This window comes from Maylandia zebra, linkage group LG17 (genome assembly GCF_041146795.1).
Source record: "Maylandia zebra isolate NMK-2024a linkage group LG17, Mzebra_GT3a, whole genome shotgun sequence".
Taxonomy (NCBI): Eukaryota; Metazoa; Chordata; class Actinopteri; order Cichliformes; family Cichlidae; genus Maylandia; species Maylandia zebra.
The window spans coordinates 12,776,236-12,800,742 of record NC_135183.1 but is presented as its reverse complement, the minus strand read 5'-3'; the positions used below and the strand labels follow the sequence as shown (position 1 = coordinate 12,800,742).

At 40.0% G+C, this 24,507-nt stretch overlaps 2 protein-coding genes across 4 annotated transcripts in view; one reads left to right on the top strand and one right to left on the bottom strand.

Annotated features, from left to right (window-relative positions):
• Window positions 1–3,207: 3,207 nt before the first annotated feature.
• On the bottom strand, window positions 3,208–11,882 carry sirt5 (sirtuin 5). 3 transcript variants are annotated; one of them, XM_004571745.2, is made up of 9 exons: window positions 11,729–11,882; window positions 10,233–10,336; window positions 10,012–10,145; window positions 9,661–9,886; window positions 9,482–9,569; window positions 6,731–6,784; window positions 6,501–6,624; window positions 6,076–6,191; window positions 3,208–5,994 (listed from the first exon to the last, which is right to left on the bottom strand). In XM_004571745.2, the coding sequence occupies exons 2-9, from the start codon at window positions 10,321–10,323 to the stop codon at window positions 5,922–5,924; spliced, it is 906 nt and encodes a 301-aa protein (XP_004571802.1). In that variant the 5' UTR covers window positions 10,324–10,336; window positions 11,729–11,882; the 3' UTR covers window positions 3,208–5,921. The 3 variants fall into 3 exon arrangements, with proteins under 3 accessions (XP_004571802.1, XP_004571803.1, XP_004571804.1); XM_004571746.5 differs by lacking the exon at window positions 11,729–11,882 and adding an exon at window positions 11,477–11,601; XM_004571747.5 differs by lacking the exon at window positions 11,729–11,882 and adding an exon at window positions 10,875–11,019.
• Window positions 11,883–15,575: 3,693 nt separating this feature from the next.
• Window positions 15,576–24,507, top strand: part of phactr1 (phosphatase and actin regulator 1) — a 44,434-nt gene continuing 35,502 nt past the window's right edge. Inside the window, exon 1 of the mRNA XM_004571753.6 lies at window positions 15,576–15,896. Within this exon, the coding sequence (XP_004571810.2) occupies window positions 15,785–15,896 (112 nt within the window). The 5' untranslated portion in view covers window positions 15,576–15,784. The remainder of the gene's footprint in view (window positions 15,897–24,507) is intronic.

Here is a 24,507-nt window from a genome sequence, read left to right as displayed (position 1 = left end):
CAGCACTTTGAAAACACATCAGATCAGGAGGAATGTCTCATAATGTCTCCAAATGAGATGACAGATGGTGTCCTTGAGGATCTTCTCCCAGATCTAAACCAGGGCATCACTGAGCTCCTGGACAGTTTGAGGAGCATTGGATGGACCAAAACATAATTTCCCAGAGGTGTTCTATTGGATTTATGTCAGGCAAGTGTGTGAGCCAGTTAATGGTATCAGTTCCTTCATCCTTCAGGAAATACCTGCACATTACCACACGAGGCCAAGTATTGTCACCCGAGAAGAACCCAGGATCCACTGCAGCAGCGTGGTGTCTGACAACGTGTTTCATCCCAATACCCAATGAAAGTCAGGATGCTGACGCCAAGCCTGTAGACATCTGTGCATCCGTCCACGGATATTCCTCCACCATCACTGACCCACCACTGACCGGACATGCTGAATGGTGTCGTCCACGGCTTCTCCAGACCGAATGGCACATATTGATGTGCCATCCTGGAGGAGTTGGACTCTATAGGTATCACTTTGCGCTACCAACAGTGACACTGACCCCAGCCAAATGCAAAACCAGTGAAAATCTAATCAGAAAAGGTTGTGGGGGGTTAAATGTCAGCAGCCTCCACCTATAACATCACTCCTTGGCGACTGATCACTATTGTACCTCTAGTGCACCTGTTGTTCATTCCATTAACATTAAAGCAACCCCTGTGCTACTTAACTGACCAGATCAATATGAATGCTATACTCTGATTAAAAAGTGTTCCTTTGATGTTTTTTTAGCAATGTATATTAGAATTACAACCACGATGACACTGTAAACTGTGCTAAATTAATACTGAAGGACTTCAATTGTGACATAGGGACTGGCGGAAGGAGAGAGCTGTTCGCTCGGCTCAGTCAAAAGTGAAAAATAAAATGAACACATATTGTACAAAATGTATAAAAACTACATTTTGTTCCAAAAAATGTATCTAAGTTTGTGAAAACATCTTTTGACTGATGAGGGCAGTATGTTTATACGATATAGAGCTTGTATTTTCAGATACTGTAGGTCTGACCTATATTCTTTCCCATCCTCTTCTATTCCACCTTTTTTCGTCAGCTTTCATTGCCTCTCTTTCTCCTTGACAGGCCTCGCTGGGCAGTACAACTGAGATTGGTGTGAAATCGCCGCCTAATAGCCGGGAAATTGGCTCTGTTATTTTTGGAGCAGAGTCATGGGGGACCGTCGGACCATCATCCTCTCTCTAATGAGCAGGTGATGGAGGCGTAGCTGTAGAGGGAGGGAGGGAGGCATGGCGTCTCAAACACCACACACATGGCAGATGTACAATGAGAGGGGGGAGAGAAAACAGCACCGCGAAAGGTACCCGAGTAAAAGCAGAGGAAGATGGAATGAATTGGTGAGATGAGATTTCTTGGAGCTAATATGAAAATCAGATTAGCCAAATATTAATAACGCCTGCTGACAGAGCAGGGATTGGATCATGCACAGTTTGTGTTTATGCTGAGATAATAGCAGTCTAGGATGTTGGATTCTTTGTGGGCAGGAAAGGGAAATGTCAGGCACATAAACAGCAGGAGGTTCCAGACTTTTCTGGCACCTGAAATCCTGAGATTGTTGAACGAGAAAAGGTTTATATTTTTATAGCCTGTCCTAAAATAATAACAGTAGTGCCAATACAGATAGTTCAGTTTCAGAAGTGTTACTGTTTATAGGACTTCATACTCATGTTAATACAGCCTTGACTACTCTTCCTAATAGGAATCCAATGTAAATGATAGCTAGCAAAACCAGTCAAATCTGAGAGAAATTTCCACTTGATGCTCCCAGAATCACCTGGGTTTGGGAAAAATAACTTTAATATTCATAATTAAGCCATGTAAATTTTTACCTCCCTACTATGAACTGTCTGAGTTACAGTTCTTCTAATATATGGGGTGAGTTGATATTTGGCACTTTTTCAAACTGCCTTACTTTTGCCAGCAATTTTGAACTAACTAAATGTTCAAGCGAGACAGTCACAGAAATTTTTCAGGGCTGAAAAACACATTTGAGTTCTGTAAAAAAAAGAAAAAAGAAAAAAAGAAAGAAAAACTGCGACCAAAACAGTTTTACACCTACGCCAGGTGTCACAGTCTAAAGCCAAAATCAAAATTTCTTAGACATTTAGGTTTTAATAGCAAAATCCATGCATTTGTTGTCTAAAATGTGAACACATAAAAAGCATTAGTACATTAGATTTGATCTACTTTCCAAAAAACTCACTGGAGAAAACCTGAAAACATGCTTTTTGTAAAAACTTTAAAGGTTGATATCACCACGTGGGATAAGTGACTTTTAACTTATAGCACATGAAAGGTCTCCTGTTTACCTACAGTATGAGTCCAGGCTCATTGTCTAGCCATGATTCCCCCTGAGTTAAAGTAATTCTTGAATTGTCATTTTTAATACTGGGATTTTGAGTCCTCAGTGCTTGCTTGAAAAAGTTCCATATTCTATGTTGATAGTCCTTATTTTATATTTTGTCTTTCTGTACTCTTATTCTGCTTCTATCAGATTGTGAACAACAGACATGCTCTGTAATCTTGGTATAAACCACATTTCTATTCTCAACATCTAGAACTGTCACGAGTTCAGTTCAGTTCTATGGCCTTTTGCAGATTTTTTATTTGTTTGCACAGATTATGTGCCAATTAAATTAAATGGGAGTAGCATAGAAATGAGTGTACTGAATATAACCCAATTCCAAAGAATTGTCAGATGTGTAAAATATATAGACTGTAGTTAACGTTTGATGAAGCCACCATCAAGTTATCCATTTGTTTTGCACTGTTTTCAAGCGTCTGTAATTTTGGCTCTTGAAACCAGATATCACGAATGCAATGTCGCCTCTTCTTTTCATAGCTCTGAAAGTGAAAATAAAAACAACTGCTATACTTTTGGAAGCAAAATTTGCTCCATGCTTGCTTGATCACAGTTTAGTTGTTCAAAAGCTTTGCAATTCTTTTGTTTTATTTTATATTTCACTATGCAGGAAATGTTTTCACTGACAGCAATGACTTGTTTGCAAGGAGACTAGTTTAGCACCCAACTCTTACTACAAACTTGTGCAGTTGTAGAATGTGGATGTGCACTGTCTTACGCAACACTTCCCTGAAAAGGCTGCATACAGTGTTCAGTATTAAGGGGGCCTTCACAGAATGCAAATTACCCATGCAATGTTTATTAATAGCATATGACGGTGTTGCAAGATATCAAATTAAATTTAAGTACTTAGATCGCTGTCATATTTTCAAGAGCTGAACTTGGACATTGAAATAGCTGTATGAAATTATTTCACTGGCACCATGTTCCAAGTATGGGAACTTTGATTTTTGGGGAATTATTTGTTGTACATACCTGGTCAGTCTTGAAGTGGCAGAAGATTATGGTGGTGTTTAATTCATTAGCAGTTTTAGCAGCAAATTGTAGGTGCCAATCTGAATTCTGAAACTGGTTTTGCATACTCTTCCATCAAGACACTCGGGGATTTTAAAATTCTGTGCATGTTCAACTTACAACAGGGAAAACAAGTATGGCCGGATATTGTATATGGTTGCTCATGCAGATGCTCATGAATTTATTGTCAAAATCCACCATTGTAATGGTAATTAAGAACCACAACTGATAATCTCTGGTTATTACTGGTTATGTGTCGATTGCACAAAAGCTACCTCTGAAATCTGAAAAGACATGCTTGCATTTTAGTTAGTAAGTTAGTAAGTAACAGGAGACGTGAAAACGTGAGAAACTAACTTGAAGCTTCAGCAGTCTGAGTTAGAAAAAAACTAGTGAGAGACCAGTGTATTTAGTGCAAAATGTTTTTTTGTTATTTCTACTCCTGAGGCGTTCAGTGCATGGAAGCACTTATGGTACTATAACAGTATAAGTATTTTGACCAATAGTACTCCAGGATTTCTGAGAATGTTGTTGTTGAGAATATGCTGAGCTTTACTGTTGATAAGCACTGCTGCTTTTGCTACTGTTAGCGGGCATTAGGGAAACGTTCTTTGAATGGGATCTAACATTGTTGGAGTCACGCATTTAGTGAATAAAATCTCATATGGTGTGACAAAGAAACTAAACCGTTTATCAGAGAGAAAGTGGGATTTTTAAGACACATAAGCCGGAGCTTAGCTTATAACCAGTTGTTGTTTATCTGGCTCATTGTCAGAGAGAGATGGTATGGTCGCATGTCTAATATAATGACGGTAAGTACCTGCAAAAACATCAGCAATAAATCATCTTGTTTATGCACATTTTTGTGTGAAAGCTTTGACTTCAGTTCAGGAGATGAGGCTTGAGGTGAGGAGAAAGACATTTTATCCACATGTCAATCACACTGTCCCTTCCCTCCACATTTTTGCATTTTATTTACACGAGAAACAAATGCTTGTGTGAAGAAGGCTTTTCTATTCTGCTCAACCAGAGTAGAAAAGCACCATATAGTTCCATTTATCATTACCTTGTCTAAGAGAGCTCACACTGTGTTTAACCTTCAAAGGTTGTTAAAAATGAACAAGCGTATACACTTTATTTTTGTGCACATTTCAATAATTTGCTGCACCCATTTTTCATTTTCCTAGCAAAATATAAAGACATGGCAGATAGCACAGGACTTTTACACAGAACTGTACATTTTCATACAAACTGGATGTTGATGTTCATTTCCAGTTTGACTGTTTGTGTGTGTGTGGTCTACATTTTTCATGATCCACATTAGAGTGGGGCGTATTCTATGGAGTCAGTGTAGCATTTTTGGGAACTTGTGACAAATTTATAATTCAGTTATTGCTGTTGTTATTTTTGACTTATTTTGCCTGTAACATATACATATACATATATATATATATATATATATATATATATATATATGCCAAGTGTCAGGCACAATCTCATCTTTGAGATGTTTTCAGAAAGCAGAACATCACCCATTACACTGCGGTGGTATAAACTCTCTGATCTTTCCCGACTCATACTGCTGCATTACTTGAAACTCGTGCAGTATGTTAGATCCACACAGGAAGCTTTGGTGAGACACTTCAATATTTGAATCATTCAAATTTCCACAAGCTGTTCTGATAGTGTGAAAATATTAACATACATGCGACAAATCATTCATGAGCACTCGCATGTGCATTGTGTGTCCCCACGACTGCTTGAGGTAACACACAGTCCCCTTTGTCCCGGCTTTAACAGGAGCACACTCGTAGCCGCTGGAAGGTATTATGCACACCGTTCCTCACAGTCTCTAAATTCACACAGCATCAACATACGCAAGCCCCACATATCCCAGGCAAAGCTCAAAAATCCTTTAGGAGTCGTTTTTTTTCCACGTTGGAGACCAACCACCAGGCTTTAGCTGAGGTAGCTAAACACTGCCCCCTATTGTCAGGCAATCAAAAGCCTTTCGTTGCCCAATGAGTGATGACGTTGGTTATGGTATTTAATCATTTATCATTGCTTTCCACTGTCTTCATTTTCTTTTTCAGCAACTCATTTTTACCCAAAAAACCCCCAACAACAAACAAACTCACAAATCATTGCTGACATCAAATAGGGGTGATTTGGCATTACTACAATATCTGCTGCAACCTGATGACAATTAAATCAGTTACTCTCATCACAGCCTAATGATTAGAAACCAGAAGCCACTCAATCAGCAAACTCTTACAGCTGTGTGCACATATTGATAATATAGTCAAATTCTTAAACGTGTTATCTGTGTGACAGATAATTTGTTGGCCTCGTCTTCACATCCTTCACGCCTGTTGCTCGTCACACAGAAACCAATTTTCTTGGCACTACCAGTAAACCTTTCTGGTTTAAGACAACCCGGTCTCTGTGAAGCCAACATTCCAGGAGTCGTGTTTTTTTTTCATTCTTGTTCAGTCTCATGGCGCGCCAGTGCGGGGGGTAAGGTGGTCCCACAGGGGCCGTGGAAGTGGAACCTGGTGAGAAAAAAAAGAATTATCTACAGAGTGCAATGAAATTAAAGAGTGTGTCATTGTGCAAAAGTAAATGACACGTGCTTGAAGCGCATGGTGGCAGGAGTGTTTTCCATGTTGAACTCGGCCACTGGGACGCCTCTGACTGCCACCTGAGGAGCAAACATGGCTGCAGGATACACGACAGACGAAGTACCGACCTGCAAAGCGAGATACCCACGAAACAGAGAGAAAGGTTCTGCTGATTACTACAAACTGGAGTGCTGTCAATTAAGCAGGCTGCAATTACATGCTGTAATAAATGTAACTTTTAAAATTTGAATATCCTGCCAACATCGCCAAAAACAAAGCAGCTTTTTGTGTTGTTGAGGTAGGTTGTGAAGCTCTGCTGTACCTGGAAAGATGCAGTGTGAAATCTCTGGTCCTATAGCACCTCTATAAATTCTCTACCTGTCCTGTGACCCCCCCCCCCCACACACACACACACACACACAAACAAACACACGTACCACGAGGCAGAGGTCACAGCTGTCCAACACTTTCTCTGCACGGGTGAGGATGTCAGCATCCAGAGTCTCTCCAAACCAAACCACAGCTGGTCTAAGGAGACCGTGACAGCCTGTCTGCTCACACCTGAAATACACACCCACACACAGACACACACACGCACTTTGTCAAAACAAATAAATTTATTTGCAAAGAATTGTGTGTTAAAAGAGAGAGTGTAAGTGTGTTTTACCTGGGCAAATTCTGGACTGGGATCTCGGCATCTCGTGTGTCCGGGTCCGGAGCTCTGAGGAGACAGTTAGGTTGCCTTTGAGATGTTAGTTGCCACTACCAAGTGAACCACTTCTAAATGCACCTAATATTTCTCAGACATGGTCAGACACAGGGCTACAGGTGTAACTGTTACCCATTCACTTGAAAAAACTAATTCCAGCAAGTTGAAAAAAAAAAAAAAAACTCTCAACAGACTTTGGAGAAAATTGGAAAATTGGGGCTATAACCTTAATTCAAAGAAAAAAAATTTTTAGGCACAGATAAAGAAATGAAGAGTCTATGCTCAGTTTTCACTTCACATTCTTACTGAATATTGCTAAAGTAGCTTTGTGTGACTCATAATTTGTCTTTGGCGACCTGTCTTTATCCTGTCTTCCTCCCATCATCCCAACTAGTCAGGGCAGATTCCTGCTCCTCACTCAGTCTGGTTCTGCCAGAAGTTTCTTCCAGTTAAAAGGGAGTTATTTCCTTCCCACTGTTGCCAAGTGAGACAATGGTTATTGTACGTTTGGTGACTGTTGTTGTTATTTAAATGGTAAATGGACTGATTCTTATATACTGATTCTACTCTTCTAGATATCCCACAATTATCCAGTTACACCCATTCACATAGGCACTTTCTCCTATGCTTTTAGTGCTTACTAGATAACGTTCACACACATTCACACTCTGATGGATGCATCGGAGAGCAATTTGGGGTTAGTATCTTGCCCAAGGATATTTGACATCATTGAACGACCAACCTTTCAATCAGTAGATGGTCTATTCTACCTCCTGAGCTACAGTCACACCCCCATTTGGCATTATATAAATAAAATTGAACTGAACCTGAGCCTCAGGTACACTGACTTTCAGGTATAGCACTGCCCTCACAGATGTACTGCAGTAAAGACTCAAAGACCTACAGTGATTGCACCACTGAGACTGTGGGCCATGGAGTGTCCGAATAGAAAATCCACTTTAAATTTGTTTGATGTTGTGTTTAGTTGTGCCCAGTGCCAACGTGGGACAGTTTCCAATTTCGTTGTACTATTGTACAAGGTATGACTGTGCAATGGTGATAAAGAGTTATCTTATCTTAAATTCATTTTTTTTTTTTTTATCAAAAGCAAAGTTATATTTTGATGATAAGAAAAAGTGACCTGCTCCATGATTAAAATCCATGATCTGATTAGAAGCAGGAGTTCTGTGATCTGTTACACCCCTACTTCTAATCAGATCATTGATTTTAATCATGGAACAGGTCACTTTTCCTTTCTGGAGGAGTTGCCTCTGAGTTGGCTGCTTACAACGACTAAGAATCAGGATCTTGGAGAGCTGCATGCGAACCTTTTTGAGGCGAGCATAAACTGCTCTTCCCCCTTGTCCGAATAGAGACGTATAAGCAGAGAGACAGACAATCGCAGGACCATAAAGTACGCTTTTACTGATATGTAATTGAAATCCTGGTAAAACTCAACAACCTCACACACTTGTGCCTTCTTCCATGTGAATCTGTTTGACCATTCTTTGTCTATTTTTTAGGATGCATGTGACCCAAGTGATTGCAGGGCTGTGTCGTTGATGTCGTTGGATGAGTGGTTCTAATATGTTGGCTTAAAGCTGGTTGCTTGTTATGAGCGTTTCTGTGAGCACGAAAGCATTCCACAGCCTCTTAATCTTAGTGGGATTTGTTGTTTATTTGATTTAGATTCAAGTTTTCAGATATTAGCTTTTTGGGATTTTTATTTTTTTGCTGTAAAAATACAACTTTTATCCTTGTCAAACTGTGCTCGCATTTCCTTTAGAATCGACTACGGAAAAGTGGACAAATTATGTGTTTTTGCAGCAGGCTGCTAGCAACAAATTGCCCAAAGATACAAATTAAACTTGTTTATGTGTAGACACGACACAGGTTCATCCATTGAGTTAGCCATTTTTTTATGCTCGAATGATTAAAAGGTCAGTGTTAAGTGGCTGAACAAACAAAACATTCCTCTGAAATTGGTCAAGTACATGAACTGGACTGACAATGACAGAAAGACCTCCAGAAAGCCCAGAGAAGTATTTCTCAAGAGCAGTTTATAAAGTTACAAGAAAGTCTGGCTCCTTGGAAACAAAATGTGAAGAAATAAGGATGGCTCAAGAATTTCTGACAATATTTTTTAAAACAATTTTCATACTTTTGACTAGAAAAACATCTAAACTCAAAATGATATTTTCAGTTCTTTAGTTGTTGTTTTTTTTCATTGACCATTTGCAGTGCTGTGATAAAGCACACCAGTATGTCTCCACACCTTGAGCAGTAGCAATAGGAAAGAAAATTAAATTAATCTGAATCGCTAACAGCACAGTCAGTACAGATACGTTTCAACATGACATGATCGGTTCTGCTATTCATTCTGAATTTCAGCGCGTGACTTCATCCACTCTGCAGCTGAGACTGAATTCACCACAGGAATATTTGTCAGCTATCAACATCGTCCATTTTAAATGTCAGGTAAGTGGCACGGCGGCTTCTAAAGTGACATTTGATTTGTGTCACATATTTTCCTTTTTCACCGTGTCATCAGGCGTTATTTAGCTCACTGACATTTGACTGACTGAAACAGCCCGCTTTCTCTGGCATTTGGGGCGCAAATGACTGCGATCGATATCTCTTATAACACATTTTCACACTGTTGGGAAAACACAGTCCAATATACCAAACCGCACCGGATGACGCTCTTACCCTTTGCCCTCGAGGGCAGCGCAAATGGGGCTCTTGTAGTTGGCTGCTTCATGGCCACAGGTCATGCAACGTGTTTTAAACAGACTTCCTGTATTTCAACAAAAAAACAAAAACAAAATATGAACCAACAATTATCATACAGAAACGTTTGTTTGCCCGCATCAGACATCTTTGCTCACCGTGGATCTCCAGGATGTTTTTGGATCCAGCTCGGTGGTGGAGCTCGTCGATGTTCTGCGTGATGACGGTGACCTTGCGCCCTTGTTTGCTCAGACGCTCCTCACACTCAGCGATGGCCAGGTGAGCGGGATTGGGATCTTTTGTGAGCATGACCTCACGCCGGTAGTGGTAGAACTCCCAAACACGTGAGGGATTTCTGGCAAAGGCCTCAGGCGAGGCCAGTTCCTAACAGTTTTGAATTGTGCAATTAGATTTTTATCATGACCTATGATTCTCTCTGAAATATTTTTAAAAACTCAAAACAAAGCATGAGAGCTGGTTGTACTGGACCAACAGCTGTAGGTGTATACCTGTGCTTCCCATTTTCTCCAGTAGCCTCCCGCTCCTCTGAAAGTAGGAACTCCGCTCTCCGCACTCACCCCTGCTCCAGTGATGATGGCGATATTCTTGGCTTTGGAGAAAATCTCCCTGAATGCTGCCAGATCTGCACATAAACACAGCGAGGCAGTGAAATGCTACGACAGTTGTTGCTAACAGATTTGTGGCAGAGACTGTAAATAATCAATTTTACCTGAGCTTGGTCTAGCCATGGCTTGTCTGCCCCCAGGTTTTCTCAAGTGAGCAAATAAAACAGCTCTGCAGGTAAACTGGCGCACAATCATTAGGTTATTGCAACTGGGGAAGAAAGACAAGACCCTGTCACTATTTATAGCTGACTCTATGGCTTTATATCTGATACTCCTTCAACTAGTAAGCCAAAGTTTAACAAATTGAGTTTGTTAAAACAAACATATGAAAGTTTTGTCTCGCGCAGCAGACGTTATTTTGTGCTCCAGTCTAATGGATTTATTGATCAATCCTGAAATGCCTTTGAAACAAAGGTACTGTTAAAGTGACGCTTTATCTGGCTCAGTCCATAGAAACTATTGACTGTCTTGATTAAAATTGTACTATTTATCATCAAAGACAAACACAGAAATTTGTATTTCATAGCATACATGTGTCAAGTCTTACAAAGCTCATACCCATACTCTTAGCTATGAACACATTTGTTCTGTTCACTGTAATCACTCGATCTACCACACAACCACAGTAACCGTATAATTAAAAAACATTTTCCCTGTGTTATTTGACCATCACGCTAAACAGAGTAGATTACAGAAGGAATATTTAACAAAAAAGAAAAATGCTGTAAGGCAAAGTGTAAACTCACCACCATCTGTGTACTTTTTCCTCATACCACACTATTTACTCTTAGTGATGTCACTTCAAGAAACATGCGCAGTATTTTTGGTGCAGACGTGCTGTTACCATGGAAGTAATTATGGCCAAATATAAATGATGTTACGTTAACAGGAACATTTTCCTTTATGGACACTATCACTGCATTTTAAGGTAGAATTATCTGTGCTACTAAAAAAAAAGTGTGACATTGACATAGAATATGAGCGCTAAGAAATGATATCCGAAAATCCACATATTTAGAAGAAACCATGTATTTAATGTTATTTTACCTATAATAATAAACTAAGAAATTTACTTGTTTTTAGTCACTGGAAACTGTATAAAATACACATGCATTATGAATATGTTTATACTGCCCATGCAAACTAAAAAGTTTGTCGTCTGTGGTGTTATACTGTCTCGTTTTTATTGGTTGAGCATTAGTTGTATCTGAACCATTTTTCACTGCTGTCACTTTTGTTAGCTGAAAGGTCATTGTAGCTTTGCTTAAGTCAAAGGTCATATTTATCACAACACAAACATGCACCTCCTGCTGCCTTAACACTGCTCATTATTCACAATACTACTTACTTAGGTTGCGAAACAAATGATACGGTATTGTTTATCCTAACTAACCGATCAAGGTGTGTACTCGAGCACAGACTGATAGCTGACCATGTATGCTAGGTGGCTAAGCTAACGACATAGAAGCTAGCGCTGGTAACCAAGGAAACAACAGCTAGCATAACATTAGCTTGTGAGGCCAGCATAGCACGTCTTTGTCTGTGTTCATCGATGAACTGGGTTTGTCTGTCAGACACACGGTTTCGCAACACTAACTACCTGGCAGACCGGAGCTTGGACAATTAGCTGGGGCTTTAAGGAAGTGGGAAGGCGTCTTTTCCTCTACTTCGGCTCAGAAACTGCACTGGATTGGCTTCGCTGTGAGGACATGAACCTGTCAGGGAACTCAGCGAGGTTAACAGCAACCCATTTAATCCACTTGTCCAGCAGAGGGAGCATTTGTACTACACTTGTTTTTGCATTGAACGGGTGTTCACACACTGGACAAAGGTATTCAGCTACACTGCCTAATCATTTAATAAAGTTATATGATTATTTCTAGAGTAGTCTCCGGCCCCTTATTTGCAGTGAGGGAAATCTCTTGTCTAACCAAGACATTTTGTATAATTCCATGCTTCCTATTTTGCAGAGATAAAGCTGACTGCTTTTCAAAACACTCGTGAAAAATCATCAGCCTTTTTTAAAAAAATATTTTATGATCTTACATTTATTAAATTACATATCACAAAGCAAGGTGCATAAAGGATGGGTTTAATGTGGTGGAAGTTGACTGGCCCGCACAGAATCTCAGCTTCAACACCATCAAACACCTTTGGGATGACCTGGAACGGCCCCTGGGAACCAGCCTCAGAGTTTCATCTCACAAATGTTTTTCTGGATAAATGGGCAAAAATTCCCACAGACACATTCCAAAATCCTGTAGAAAGCCTTCCAAGAAAAGGGAAAACTGTTATACATGTTACTGGCTAACTCCATATTAATGCATTCATGCACTTACAATGAGATGTGATGAAATCTAAACAATGTGTACCAATTTGAACAAATATTTTTGTTTGTTTGTTTGTTTGTATTTGGCTTCAAGAGATGTTTTACTGTGGGTAGAAAATGTAACCTCTGGTGCTGTACTTCAGTTTATAATCTCCACATGATCAAACATTTGATTCTGTTCAGACCTCTGGCATCAAGAAGGAATTTGAACCTAGAGAACTGCTGCTCTCTGGATGTTTTTTTTCTCTTTTAAACTGTTTTGTGTAAACACTAGAGATGTTTATGCAGGAAAATCCCAGCAGACCTGCAGTTTCTGAAACAAACAGACCTGCCTGGTGCCAACAATCATGCTGTGTTCAAAGTCAATTCAATCACATTTCTTCCCTATTCTGAACTGTAACAAGTCATCTTGACCCTGTCTATATGTCTAAATGCATTTAGTTAGTGCCATGTGATTGGCTAAAGAGATATTTGCATTAACAAGCAACTGAACAGGTGAATCTAACAAAGTGGCTGGTGAGTGTGTCCCTCAAAAACTGTGTAGCATGTATAAGTACCACATACTGTAGGCCCTGTCAACTGTTATCCACACATCAGTATGGCCCTAAAAAAGAGTGGACTAAGTTGTACTCAGTTTGTGCTTTAAAAGAACTACATTTAAACACCTTGTTGTTGGTATAGTGATTGTGAACTCAGTGAATCTGTTTACAGTCATCTCCACTAGAGGTCACCAATGAATTAGTAGAATTATAAGAATATTAAGCAGAATACCAAAGCAGTGATATACAATAATAGTTAACATTATGAATCCTGTGTGATTATGGATGGATGGATGGAACTGCAGTGTTATAGCAGTCAATTAATATCATTCATAACCAGAGATGGGCAGTAACGCGTTACTGTAATCTGATTACTTTTTTCAAGCAACGAGTAAAGTAAGGGATTACTATTGCAAAATCGGTAATTAGATTACCGTTACTTTCCCGTAGGAACGCTGCGTTACTGCGTTACTAAAACCGTGATTTTTTGCGAGAATGTCTCACGACAGTGACGTAAGCGAGTGCGCTGTTAGTGACAACAGCTGTGTGCAGATCAACAATGGATCACATATCGATTGTGGGAGAGAGTATGAGCGTGCAGCGTTTAAAGTGTGGAAGTACTGACCTTACTTTGAGTTTGATTCCATAAAAAGGGACAAAAACATTAGAGTCTGTTGTGCATGGGAAGAAAACTTTTTACAACGAAAAAAAACCCTAAACTTCTGAGCAAGCCCAACGACGTAATGGGAAACTCACAGAGAAACTCGCGGATTCTTCAACTGACCGCGGCACACCTGCACCAGAGTAAACCTCCGCCTACCCTACTCCTGCTTTACAGGTGAAAATAGAGCAACAGGACCGCTGAGTCTTTGACTTTATTTATTTTCTGCTGTGTTTTACTTGCATCTATTTGAAAGAGTGAGTGTAAACACAAAACATATTTTATTTTATGTGCTGGAATGTGCAGAAAATAGGTTTAAATGTTAAACTAATTTATTCAAGTCAGAGAATGTTGCATATAATTAAATTTTTGCTTGATGCATAAAGTTAAAAGATTAAAACTGATAAAACAAGTTAAAAAAAGAGACTTTTCCATTTGATTACATTTTGTATGATGGATTATGCAGAAAAAGTAGAATTGGGCTGAAAGATCTGTGCTTTATCACCTCTTCAGGTTGTAAATCATGTTTTTAAAAAGTAACTAAGTAACTAAGTAATTAATTACTTTTGAAAATAAGTAATCAGTAAAGTAACTGGATTACTTTTTTGGGGAAGTAATCAGTAATTAGTTACTGATTATTTTCCTCAAGTAACTTGACCAACACTGTTCATAACACAAATAAAAAGAGGCAAAGCAGATTAGTTAAATCCCTTCTGCTGATGTCTCTCTCCATTGTACTACTACTGTATTTTGTAGAGTTAAAAGACTGGTTTATTGGATAATGATATATTAGTCATATACAGTCCACGCATCCCATAATCCAAGCTGATGTAAAGATTTTATTTATTTTGTTTTTGCTTTTAATGCAAATGCAGCACATTTACTTTTTTTTTAACAAACGTGTTCATATGTTTAAAAAAGCCAGCTCTGTAAGTCATTTTCTTTACGTAATGATCTATTTGAAATTTGACTTCTTTAGCCTATAAAACATAGCAGCCATTATTTAATATTTCATTATTTAGAACTGCAAAAAAATATATTTCTTTTATTTATCAATTGGGTAGCATTTATTTACCAGGGCAACTGATCTATGAATCAAGAATTTATCAATTGTAGTTAAATCTGGTTCCCAAACTATATATTAGCATCTTCAAATGTCTTGTTTTGCCCAAACTTGATTCATTTACAGTTTACAAAAAGCAAAAAAATATACAAACAGCATTTTTATTTTATTTTAATTAAAGTGCCTTATTAATATCCTTTTTAAAAAATTAGATCAATTATGTTGAATTATTCTTTATGTATTTATTTATAATTATTTATTATTTTCAATTTCTGTATTTTATTAAAAATGGGGTATATGTACATATATTGCAAATTCTATTTGAAAAGCTGAAACCAGGTGGTTTTGTTTTTCTACATCATTGACAATTATTTTTCTATTAAAATTGGTCATTCGAAAAAGCCTGGCTTCGTCAGCATGACAGCAGCCTGTTCAACTTGTCAAACGTGCATAAGGTCTGCTGTATGCTTCTTTCCATCCACCTGCCCAGGGTACACCTTGGACAAGTCACCAGTCATTTTCATATTATATTACTGGGCCAGCACTGCCTTGTAATAAGGCTCTAGCATAAAGAGTGGTTCCATAATTGGTCATAGCAGTATCCAAACATTTCTCAGCACTTTATAATTGATGACACATCAATGAGACACACACGAGGATCGTAACAATGGATTTTTCTATTATGGGAATGTCATTTGCAATCTGTGACCAACGTTTTTGTTGTTGAATTTCTCGTCTTTTATTGTAAGAGTCGATAACTCCAGACAACATGTGACCGTTAAAATTATGTGTTTGAGGACAGTGCAGTCTATTGCTTTTCATTGGCCAAGGTGGAGTCGGAACTTGAGCAGGTGGCGCTCACTTACTGGAACAGTAGCTCATCAAGGATCCAATCTTTCTCTCCCTCTCTGTCTCTCTCTTCCCCCCCCTCCTCCCCTCCAGCACCGTTGCAATAGCCCCCCCTCCTACACCGCCTGCCCGCGCGGGTGCACGAGTGGCTGCTGCGGCGCCGAATCTCTCGCAGTCGCGCCGGTCGCCAGTGGACGCTGCCCGGCTGGCGGAACATGGCGGCGGCCCCGGAAGAGGAGGTAGACCGCAGACCGATCCGGAGGGTCCGCTCCAAGAGCGACACGCCTTACATCAACGAGGCGAGGATCTCTCTCCACCTGGAGACAGGTAGGGCTGCTCGCCAGAGCCGCGGATCCTCTACGCTTCGTGTCCGGGTGTATTCGTGTCGTCTCCTCCCACGGGGGAGGGATAGTGTAGTGTAGTGAATCTGTTCTCACTGTGAGAGAAACTGCTTCATCGCCCAGTGACAGTTCCCACGCTGCAGCAGCATGACTTTGGGCTTTCATTGTGCAGCCTTCGCGGCACCCACAGTGCTCGGCTTTCACACTGGGTGGCCGGTAACCACACTGTGACTCATGCACCGGGAAATGGGGAGAATTCCCCACCTAAGCATGGGCGATGTACTGTATAGCAGGAGATAACAATTAGCCCTGTAGAAGGATTGATCGCCGCCTCTCCTGCCGGACTCCGCCTCGATTGTCCGCTGCGGTGAGCTGCTGTGCGAACTTGGGCTGCTATTGTTGGTGAAGGGTGAAGGAATGGATAGTCCGCCCTGCTGTGCTAAGCGCGGATGCTCAAGCTCAGTTTGTCTGGAGAGAAAACGGGCGAGATAAGTTGTTTCCCTTGTTGCCATGGTCACGATGATAACGCCGCAACGAAAGCTTGATTAGCAGCATGTCGATGCGAGTATACGGGCAGATATGCGCTCCTTCTCTCGACACTTTCTGCCTTGTGCTCCCCCATGAGAGAGGCTTAATGACACATCAGTGCGGAGCTGTCCACTGCCCCTCGGTGCTGAAATGCCACCAATGCCAAATGCAAGGAATGTGCAAGTCTCCACTGATGTTAACCCGCATAACATTTATAATCGGTCGTTTTTTTTAAGTATCTCTCTCTATATATATATATACAATGGGATATTGCATGCGGATTGCCTGTGGTCGACCCTCCCCCAGAATTTGCCGATGTGACAAATCCCAGTCACATTGTGTGCCTGGTATAGCCTGGTAGACTAGGCTCTAGATTCAACCCTATATTTTCCATTTTGGAGGAAAGAACTGTGGAAAATTACCCTCCTGCCCAGTTGTTGTTCTGCTTTGCTTGAGTGATCTTATCAAACATGGAGCTCTTAGTAGGAAGCACAGCTTTCATCCAAAGGTGTACAGTAACATCTGGTTTTTGCCTGCAGCACATGTGAGAAATGTATGCCAAGAAGCCAGACTTACATAATAAATCTTAATGAGATCAGGAATTACTCAAAAACTCGCCCTGTAATGTGCCCCCTTTTAGCCTGCTTAGACCTTTATGACTCATGCTGTTCAGACCCACCTACTCATAATCTCTCACAGCTGCCCTCTCTCTGCCCTCAACCATCTTCCTCTCCATTTTGTTTCCTATTAAAAGCAGCACCTCCTCTGAGCCAGATTAACTGACTCTCCAACTTTATAAATAACACTATTTTTCTGTTTTAAATATATCCTGGAGCCTTCTATTGGGCCATGGCTTGAATGTGAAGGAGGAGGGGGGCTGCCATGTCTTGCTAACAGTGCTGCTCCTGGCTGTTAGCTGAAAACAGAGTTGGGCAGGCTGCAGCTGCATGAGACTGGCGTGGCATCATCAAGAATCCAGCGGGCACTGCCAGCTATGTCGGGAGAGCACAATTTTTCTTCACCCGTTCTGCTGGAAAATTCCATATGCTCTTCCCCCTTTTCATTGTCTCTTCCCCCATTACTTTGGTTTAATCTCATTTTCTTTTCCTGTCACCACTGAAACCATCTGCCCACTTACTCATTTAATTCTCCCCCAATTTTACTTCATGTTTTTGTGTTTAGGCTGCTGTGTGTTTTGCATAAATCTAACCCACTCATTTTCTTTGATGTGTGCCTCCATGCACGTGTGACAAATATTCAAGCCAACTTCAGAGTACACACACACGTCTGCGTGTGTGTGTGTGTGTGTGTATGTTTGCTTTCACGTGCATGCCTGTCTGGTCCACATGCGTGTGTGGGAGGCTGTGCTATGTGAGTACCGGGATTAGTAAACAAGAGGTTATCACAGTGGCTGCTGCCAGACAGCTTGCTGTTGTTCTCTGTAGCCTGACCCTCTTCAGCCACATCCATTAAACATCCAGGTTGAGATGCTCATCACTGCAAAACCCATTAATGAGGTCCTGTCCCTTGTAGTACCTAAGGGCATTGTTGATATGGTTTTGTTTGAATCAAAGGCAGTTTTGGGAAAGTATTTTGACCACTTTAAACCACAAAACATGTATTCTGAAGTCTCCCTGAACTTTCTACATCAGTAGCTTTAAAGTTAGAAACAAACAGTTATATGTCATATGAGTGGCATTTTCCACTGACACGGTGTGTTTAGTTTTTCTTTTGCACCACAAAAACTACCTGACCTTTTACTGCGTGAAGCTGTTTAAATAGGCTGGTTCTCAAAAGACACCAAGACAGAAGTGGCTCGGCATCAGCACCCGTGTCTATGGGAAAAGAGATGCCCTTTATCTTTACAGAACAGAGGACAATACATTATGAGAGTAAGTTAGGTATGCTATGAATAGCACAAAATGGAGAAGCTGGGTTCAAGGGGCGTTGCAAAGAAGCTTTCAGAAAACAGTGATTATTGGTTTCCACTGTTTCTTGCATCTGTTCATACATGCAGGTTGATGGCATTTATAGTGACTTGTTGTGAGTAATCTGATTACTCAGTTACCTCTGTTTTATACATTTAGAGAAAGCATTATCTTCCCTTATTCTGTGCATATTTTCTTAGAATATATGCATTCCATTTTGGTTCATATGTGATAAGATCATTGAACTGATGTATCACTTTAAGGGCTCACGAGTTATAATCTTAACAGCTGTTGTTCCAAACCTTTATATCATTTTTCTGCTCAAACTAAGCTGTGTTTTGTTTCGGTGCTTCCTAACCCTGATCATATTATTTGTGCCCAAGCCTAATCAAACTTCACCACAGCAGGTCATAACACATTCATATGAATTTTCTGATGCAGGTGCTTGAAAAGGATTTTTACAATCTAATGACAAACGGTGTGATTCTGCAAATACTGAAGCTGTGCTAGACTGGAAAACACTTGGAGGTAGTGACAAATCATCTGTTTAGTTGCTTTCTCGGGTAGGGAAACGAAAGCTGTATCAATCTTTGTGGACATAAGAAATCATGGAACTCCAAACCAATTTGGCAGGCAAACAGCTGTGATGAATTATCGCCTTTGGATGTTGTAATGGCTAATGTGTTGGCAAACATTTGTCTTCTTACACTAGCAACCTAAGCACCGAATGGAGCTGTGTTTGTGTCTGCCTGATGAATTTCAATCAAATATTCTCCTTTCTTCTTCTTACACATCTTAAACCGCTAATTGTTTCAATGTCTTTACCAGTTTTAAAGTCGTAATACTAGTCATTCGTAATAAATGAGGTAACCATGGACTGATCTGATCAATTTCAAATTTTAGTTTTTCTTGTGGTTTCCGTTGCCTCGGGCCAGTCGAGATTCTGTTCAGCATCACCTTTCTTCAGCAATTGAAATCCAGGTCAACTCAGTGAGAGCTTAGTATTTCTCACAAAGACCAAGACCAGAGCATTACCATACTGTCTTTCAAGCAGAGAGATGGAGTTCTAATACAGATCTGAATGAATGGCTGAGACAGAGAGGGCTTAAATGCGAGGGGGTGCAGGAGCAGGAAGGATCTGACAAGAGGACAGGCTAGGAGGATGAAGCCTTTCTATTATGGCACCATAAAGACTGGCACGGTGAGAAAGAACCAGAGTTGGCTGTTGTCCATTGAATATAGTAAGAACAGTGCACAAATAAACCACCTCCCCTCTCTCTGAGTAATACCCTTTTGTTGCTCTTATTCTCTCTGCTTCTGTCTCACACACATACATAAACGCTGCTATCTGCATACATTAAAGAGGCCTTGAGAAGCAGACTGCTGAACCTACCTGGGTAGAATACAAAAGCACAGGGAGGAAGTGGAAGAGCTTTAAATGCAGAGGAGTGCTTCCACCGCCTTGCTGCCTTCCACCCAGTGCACAAAACCTTTCACTCTTCCTCTGCTGGCACGTGGTTCGGTCCATTCACCTCAGACAAGCTGGTTATTGTGCCGGGAGCGAAATCTTGAGCCAAAGAAGGCGACGGACACAGATCTAAGTTATTACCCATGATTCGAGCCCAACATATAGAACTTTTTATTTCGAAATTGATACTCATATCTGTATTTGGTGATTTAAAAAAGTCCAGTACATGAGCCAATATTTTCTTTCTTTCAGACACACAAAACAAACAGATTTCCCTAACATTTATATGGGTAGTTATTTGATAAAAATCCAGCTGTAGCTTGGGATCCAGCAGCTTACAGGACTATAGAAAGAAAGTTAATGATTGATTGTGGAGTACACTGGCATATAAACACTTCACCTGAGCGATGCATAAAGGCAAAATAAAAGGAAAAGCGGTATATGGTTTTGCACCAAAAAGTGTCTTGTGATTATTAGATTGTCACAGTTTTCTTCAGCACAGAAGGCACTGACTTGACTGCAAACACTAACTATTCTCTCAGTGGTAGGGAAACTGTGAAAAGTGTGACTCAAACAAGAAATAGAGACCATTTGTCTTTAGAGTAAAAACTGTTTCATTTGAAACGTGTTGGTTGCAGTGCTGAGGCAAGGTGTTTTCCATTATAATTACATGCAACCACAACAATCTGCTAGTGACCAAAGCAATTACAAGCAAGTGTGATTGATTTCAAATTGATCCAGTTTGTATAAGAAACAACTTTCAGAGTTTAAAAAACACTGTCTGTACACCAGCTGGTTTCTGGGCCTGTGTCACTGAGACATTTAACACACATGCAAGAGTTGTGCATTCAAAGCTTAATCTTGCCCATTAGCATCTGTGGCTACAGACAGTGTTTTTTACACTCTGAAAGTTGTTTCTTATACAAATTATAGCAGTCTTATTGCTGACGGCACTCGTAGCACGCTCATAAAAATAGTTGCATTTTTAGGCAGGACTCACATATGTTGCTTCAGTGAAGATGGTTATGCCTGCAGTTTGGAGGGTATCTTATGCTAGCATAATCATCATTTAAACAACATTCCCAGGGCAAGCTAACAGGGCTTTAGTTAGCAGTTAGCATGAACCAAGTTAGCTGCCTTTTATTAACGTCATTAATGTACAAAAGAGTGATAACTAGCCTCAGTGCTCCACTTGCCCTTCATTTCACTGCCAGACTGGAAAGTAGAGATGGCTCGATCGATCCAACTATCAACAGTTTTGATACCAGTGCTGATATTGGTATTGGATACTAGACACTAGCATGATTGGATCAATGCTTTGATTCAGTTCAGTATGTAGCCCACTGAATTGTGTTAAATTAATTCGTTTTTTTGAAAATTAAAAAAATGTCCTAACATGCACTATGAAAAATGTTTGAACCTTGTTGGGTTGACTGTCAGGTCTATTTTATTTATAGCCTATAGCACATTTAAACAACAGAAGATGACCCAGAGTCTTTAGAGACAGGCACATTTAGATTGCACAATCTTCCAAAAAAAAAAACCAGTTTCAAAATACATGAAAAGGTGTTTTGTTGTGTCAACTAATTATTGTGGAAAGTAAAAAAACAGTGTTTTGGTGATCATTAAAATGAATTTGCAAATTGATGATGATTCATCTCATAAGTCATGACACACTGTTCTCCTCTACCTAAGCTGCCTTTATAAGTTGAACGTATCAACATCAATATTGCTACTAGCAATACGGGCCCTGTATTTACTTAGTATTGGATCATACCAAATATTTACGGTATTGCACAGCTCTGCTGGACAAGTAGCCACCACCCTAATCAGGTAATTTCTGTAATGTGATTTCATTGGCTGACGCCTGGCAGAGGTGAAAGTCATGAAGCCAGAAGTACCACTGCACACATCAGACTGAGCTCGATGTTGACCCTGAGTGTGTTCTCATTTTGCCATGTTGGATTTGTGTGTGTGTGTGTGTCTCCTGTTTATTGGCCTGGCATATTAGTTGGCATTGGAGAATATTTATAGGTAAATGTATCTTTCTTTTTTAATTTTCTGGGAGGAGGCAATGTTTTTTTGTTTTACTTAATTGAAAACAGCAAGGAAAAAAAAAATTAAATGGGTAAAAAGCATTCACAGAGTTGTATATCTGGTGCAACTCGCTGTGTTTCATAAAGTATAGTACAAAAAAAATAAAAAAAATTTCCAATAGCAGTTTAGATTGTCACGGATTTTTTTAGTTTAAAAAAAGCTTCCTTTCTGCCCAGCTTTAGTTTATAGTATGAATTCCAGATGTAGCTTACTTTTTGATGATTGTTGTTGTGGACGATGCTTTCTGACAACCCATACATGCCTTGTCTGAACTTGTTTCATTCATCACCCACATGTCAGTGACGGTGCCAGTGATACCCGTTGCATTGTACCAAAAGAGGAGCTGACATGAAGCAGAAGTAGCTCAAAATATCGTGTAATGTGGCTGCGTTGTGAGCTTATAAAGTAAAGCGTGTACAAAAATGTTTCTCACACTGTTTATATTCTGCAGATGAACCACGGATCACGACAGTTTGTGGGTTACTGCAACCAGTGACATTCAGTGTGGCCTGCAGATTATAATGTGGTGGATGTGGCTTTAATTATAGCCGAGTGCCTTTAGCCTGAGACAGAAATCAGTGCAGCATTTTCAGGCTTTATTTTATTTTCATTATGAAGATATTGTTTGGAAATTGAGTCATAGGGATAAACCCTTGAAGCAGCGTCATTTTACAGGATTTTAAACAACAAAATGACTGGTAGTTTGTGTGTTTCGTTGGAATAAACTGCCTTAAACCTACATTCTTCCCAGCAGCCAAAGAGGGGGTTGAAGAATACACAGGATTGTTAAGAAGTCTGTGGAAAACAGTCCTTCATCTTCCTTGTTTGTGACATCAGAAAACACTTTCATGATGATTTTATGGTCTCAGATATTAGTTTTACGTCTTACTGAATACAACATGATGTTAATTTTGTAAATTTTGCTTCCCATTAGAGGAAAAAAAAAGTCTGTCTCGCTGTGTGATCGATGAGCCGGTAGTTACATCAACATGTCATTTTCGGGAATAAGTTAACATGTTGTCTTCAAAAGTGGTCCAAGGAAGCAACAGTGATGAACCAACAACAGGGTGATGGGCGACCGAGGCTTACTGATGCAGGCGGGGAGTGAAGGCTGGCCTGTGTGGTCTGATTCAACAGTCGAGCTGCTGTAGCTCAGTTTTTAAAAAAACAAAAAACAAAAACCCAACGTAATGGTTCTGACAGAAAGCAAACAGTGCATCACAGTGCATTTACTTTCTTTACTTAAATTTTGTAATATCCTGTTCCATTTCTTGTAAATGACTGTGACATGTTGTGAATTCATTACTGTGAATTCAGTAATGCCTCAGTGGTTGTCTACCCCGCCTTGTTGTACAGACTGCCTGTGGCTTTCTCTTTGATATTTTTGCCCCCCTGTGGTAGTTTTAAGTGCGGCTCTTTGTGGTTCATCCCTGGGCACTTTAAGGAAAATACACAACCAAATCGCAAAAGGAAACCAGAGCCTCAAGTAGGTGTTTTTTTCCCCCTGCAAGTATGTTGTCTGTATGGGTGAAGGTCACCTATTAAAACAGATGAGCAGCATACAGGAAGAGAGAGTGGTGACTCATATCCCTGTGATATGCCAAGCCACACATTTACACATTTACAGTGATGTACACACACACACACACACACACACACAAACAACAGCACACACACTCCTCTTTGGGCTCTGCTGTTCTGTCACTTTGTATTAATACACACACAGTGAGTCCAGTCAAAGGGAAGAGGAAGAGAAGGGGTGTGTGTGGAGACTTTTGAACAGTCAATGGCATCGAGAAAGAAAATGATTAAAAAAAAGTGTAAGAAGATGGAAAATCCATTGAACTTTGTGTTGCCTTTGTACAGGCAGACTTCCTTTGTCCTTCCTCATCATATCGCATGTTATTTAGCACCGTTCCCAGCGTTTGGTGCTGTGCTAATGCCAGCACATTTCTAGACAGATGGAGAAAGAAAAACCAGCAGAGACCAAATCAGTAGCTTGTGTTGTCACAAGAAAGCCTTTAACTTTTGGAGTTTCCAAATTTAAACCTTGAGTGAAGGGACAAGGTTATAAGAGATCAGATTCTACCTTGTGAGCCAAAATGACAATTTTTCTAACTAATTAAAATTAACAAAGTCACACATCTTCTCCATTCTACCCCATTCTCTTGCCTTCATCAACGTTATATGAAAGGTTGTTTGCAGTTTCTTTACATGCATATTCCATCTATTAACCAAGTGTTTTTACACTGATATACATAAAAAGGGGTGCAAGCAAAAAATCTCTTAGCTTTTAGAAGGCTGAGTCTGATGGTTACATGTGGCAGTTTCCTGCAGCCTGGAAAAAATGTTTTAAACTGTAGACTGTATATAAAGGATGGTTGTAGCCAGTTTGTGTTTGTGACAGTGTGTGTTTTTCTCTTTGATTGCATTGATGTTGGTTTTAGATCCCTGCCAGATCTTTAGAGCCAGAAGTTTCCATATTTGGGAGCAGTGCTAAGTTATCAGTTAATGTTAGAAAACTTGGTAAATGATATCACACAGGCACACATAAATATTAATTAGTGCTAAGTGAC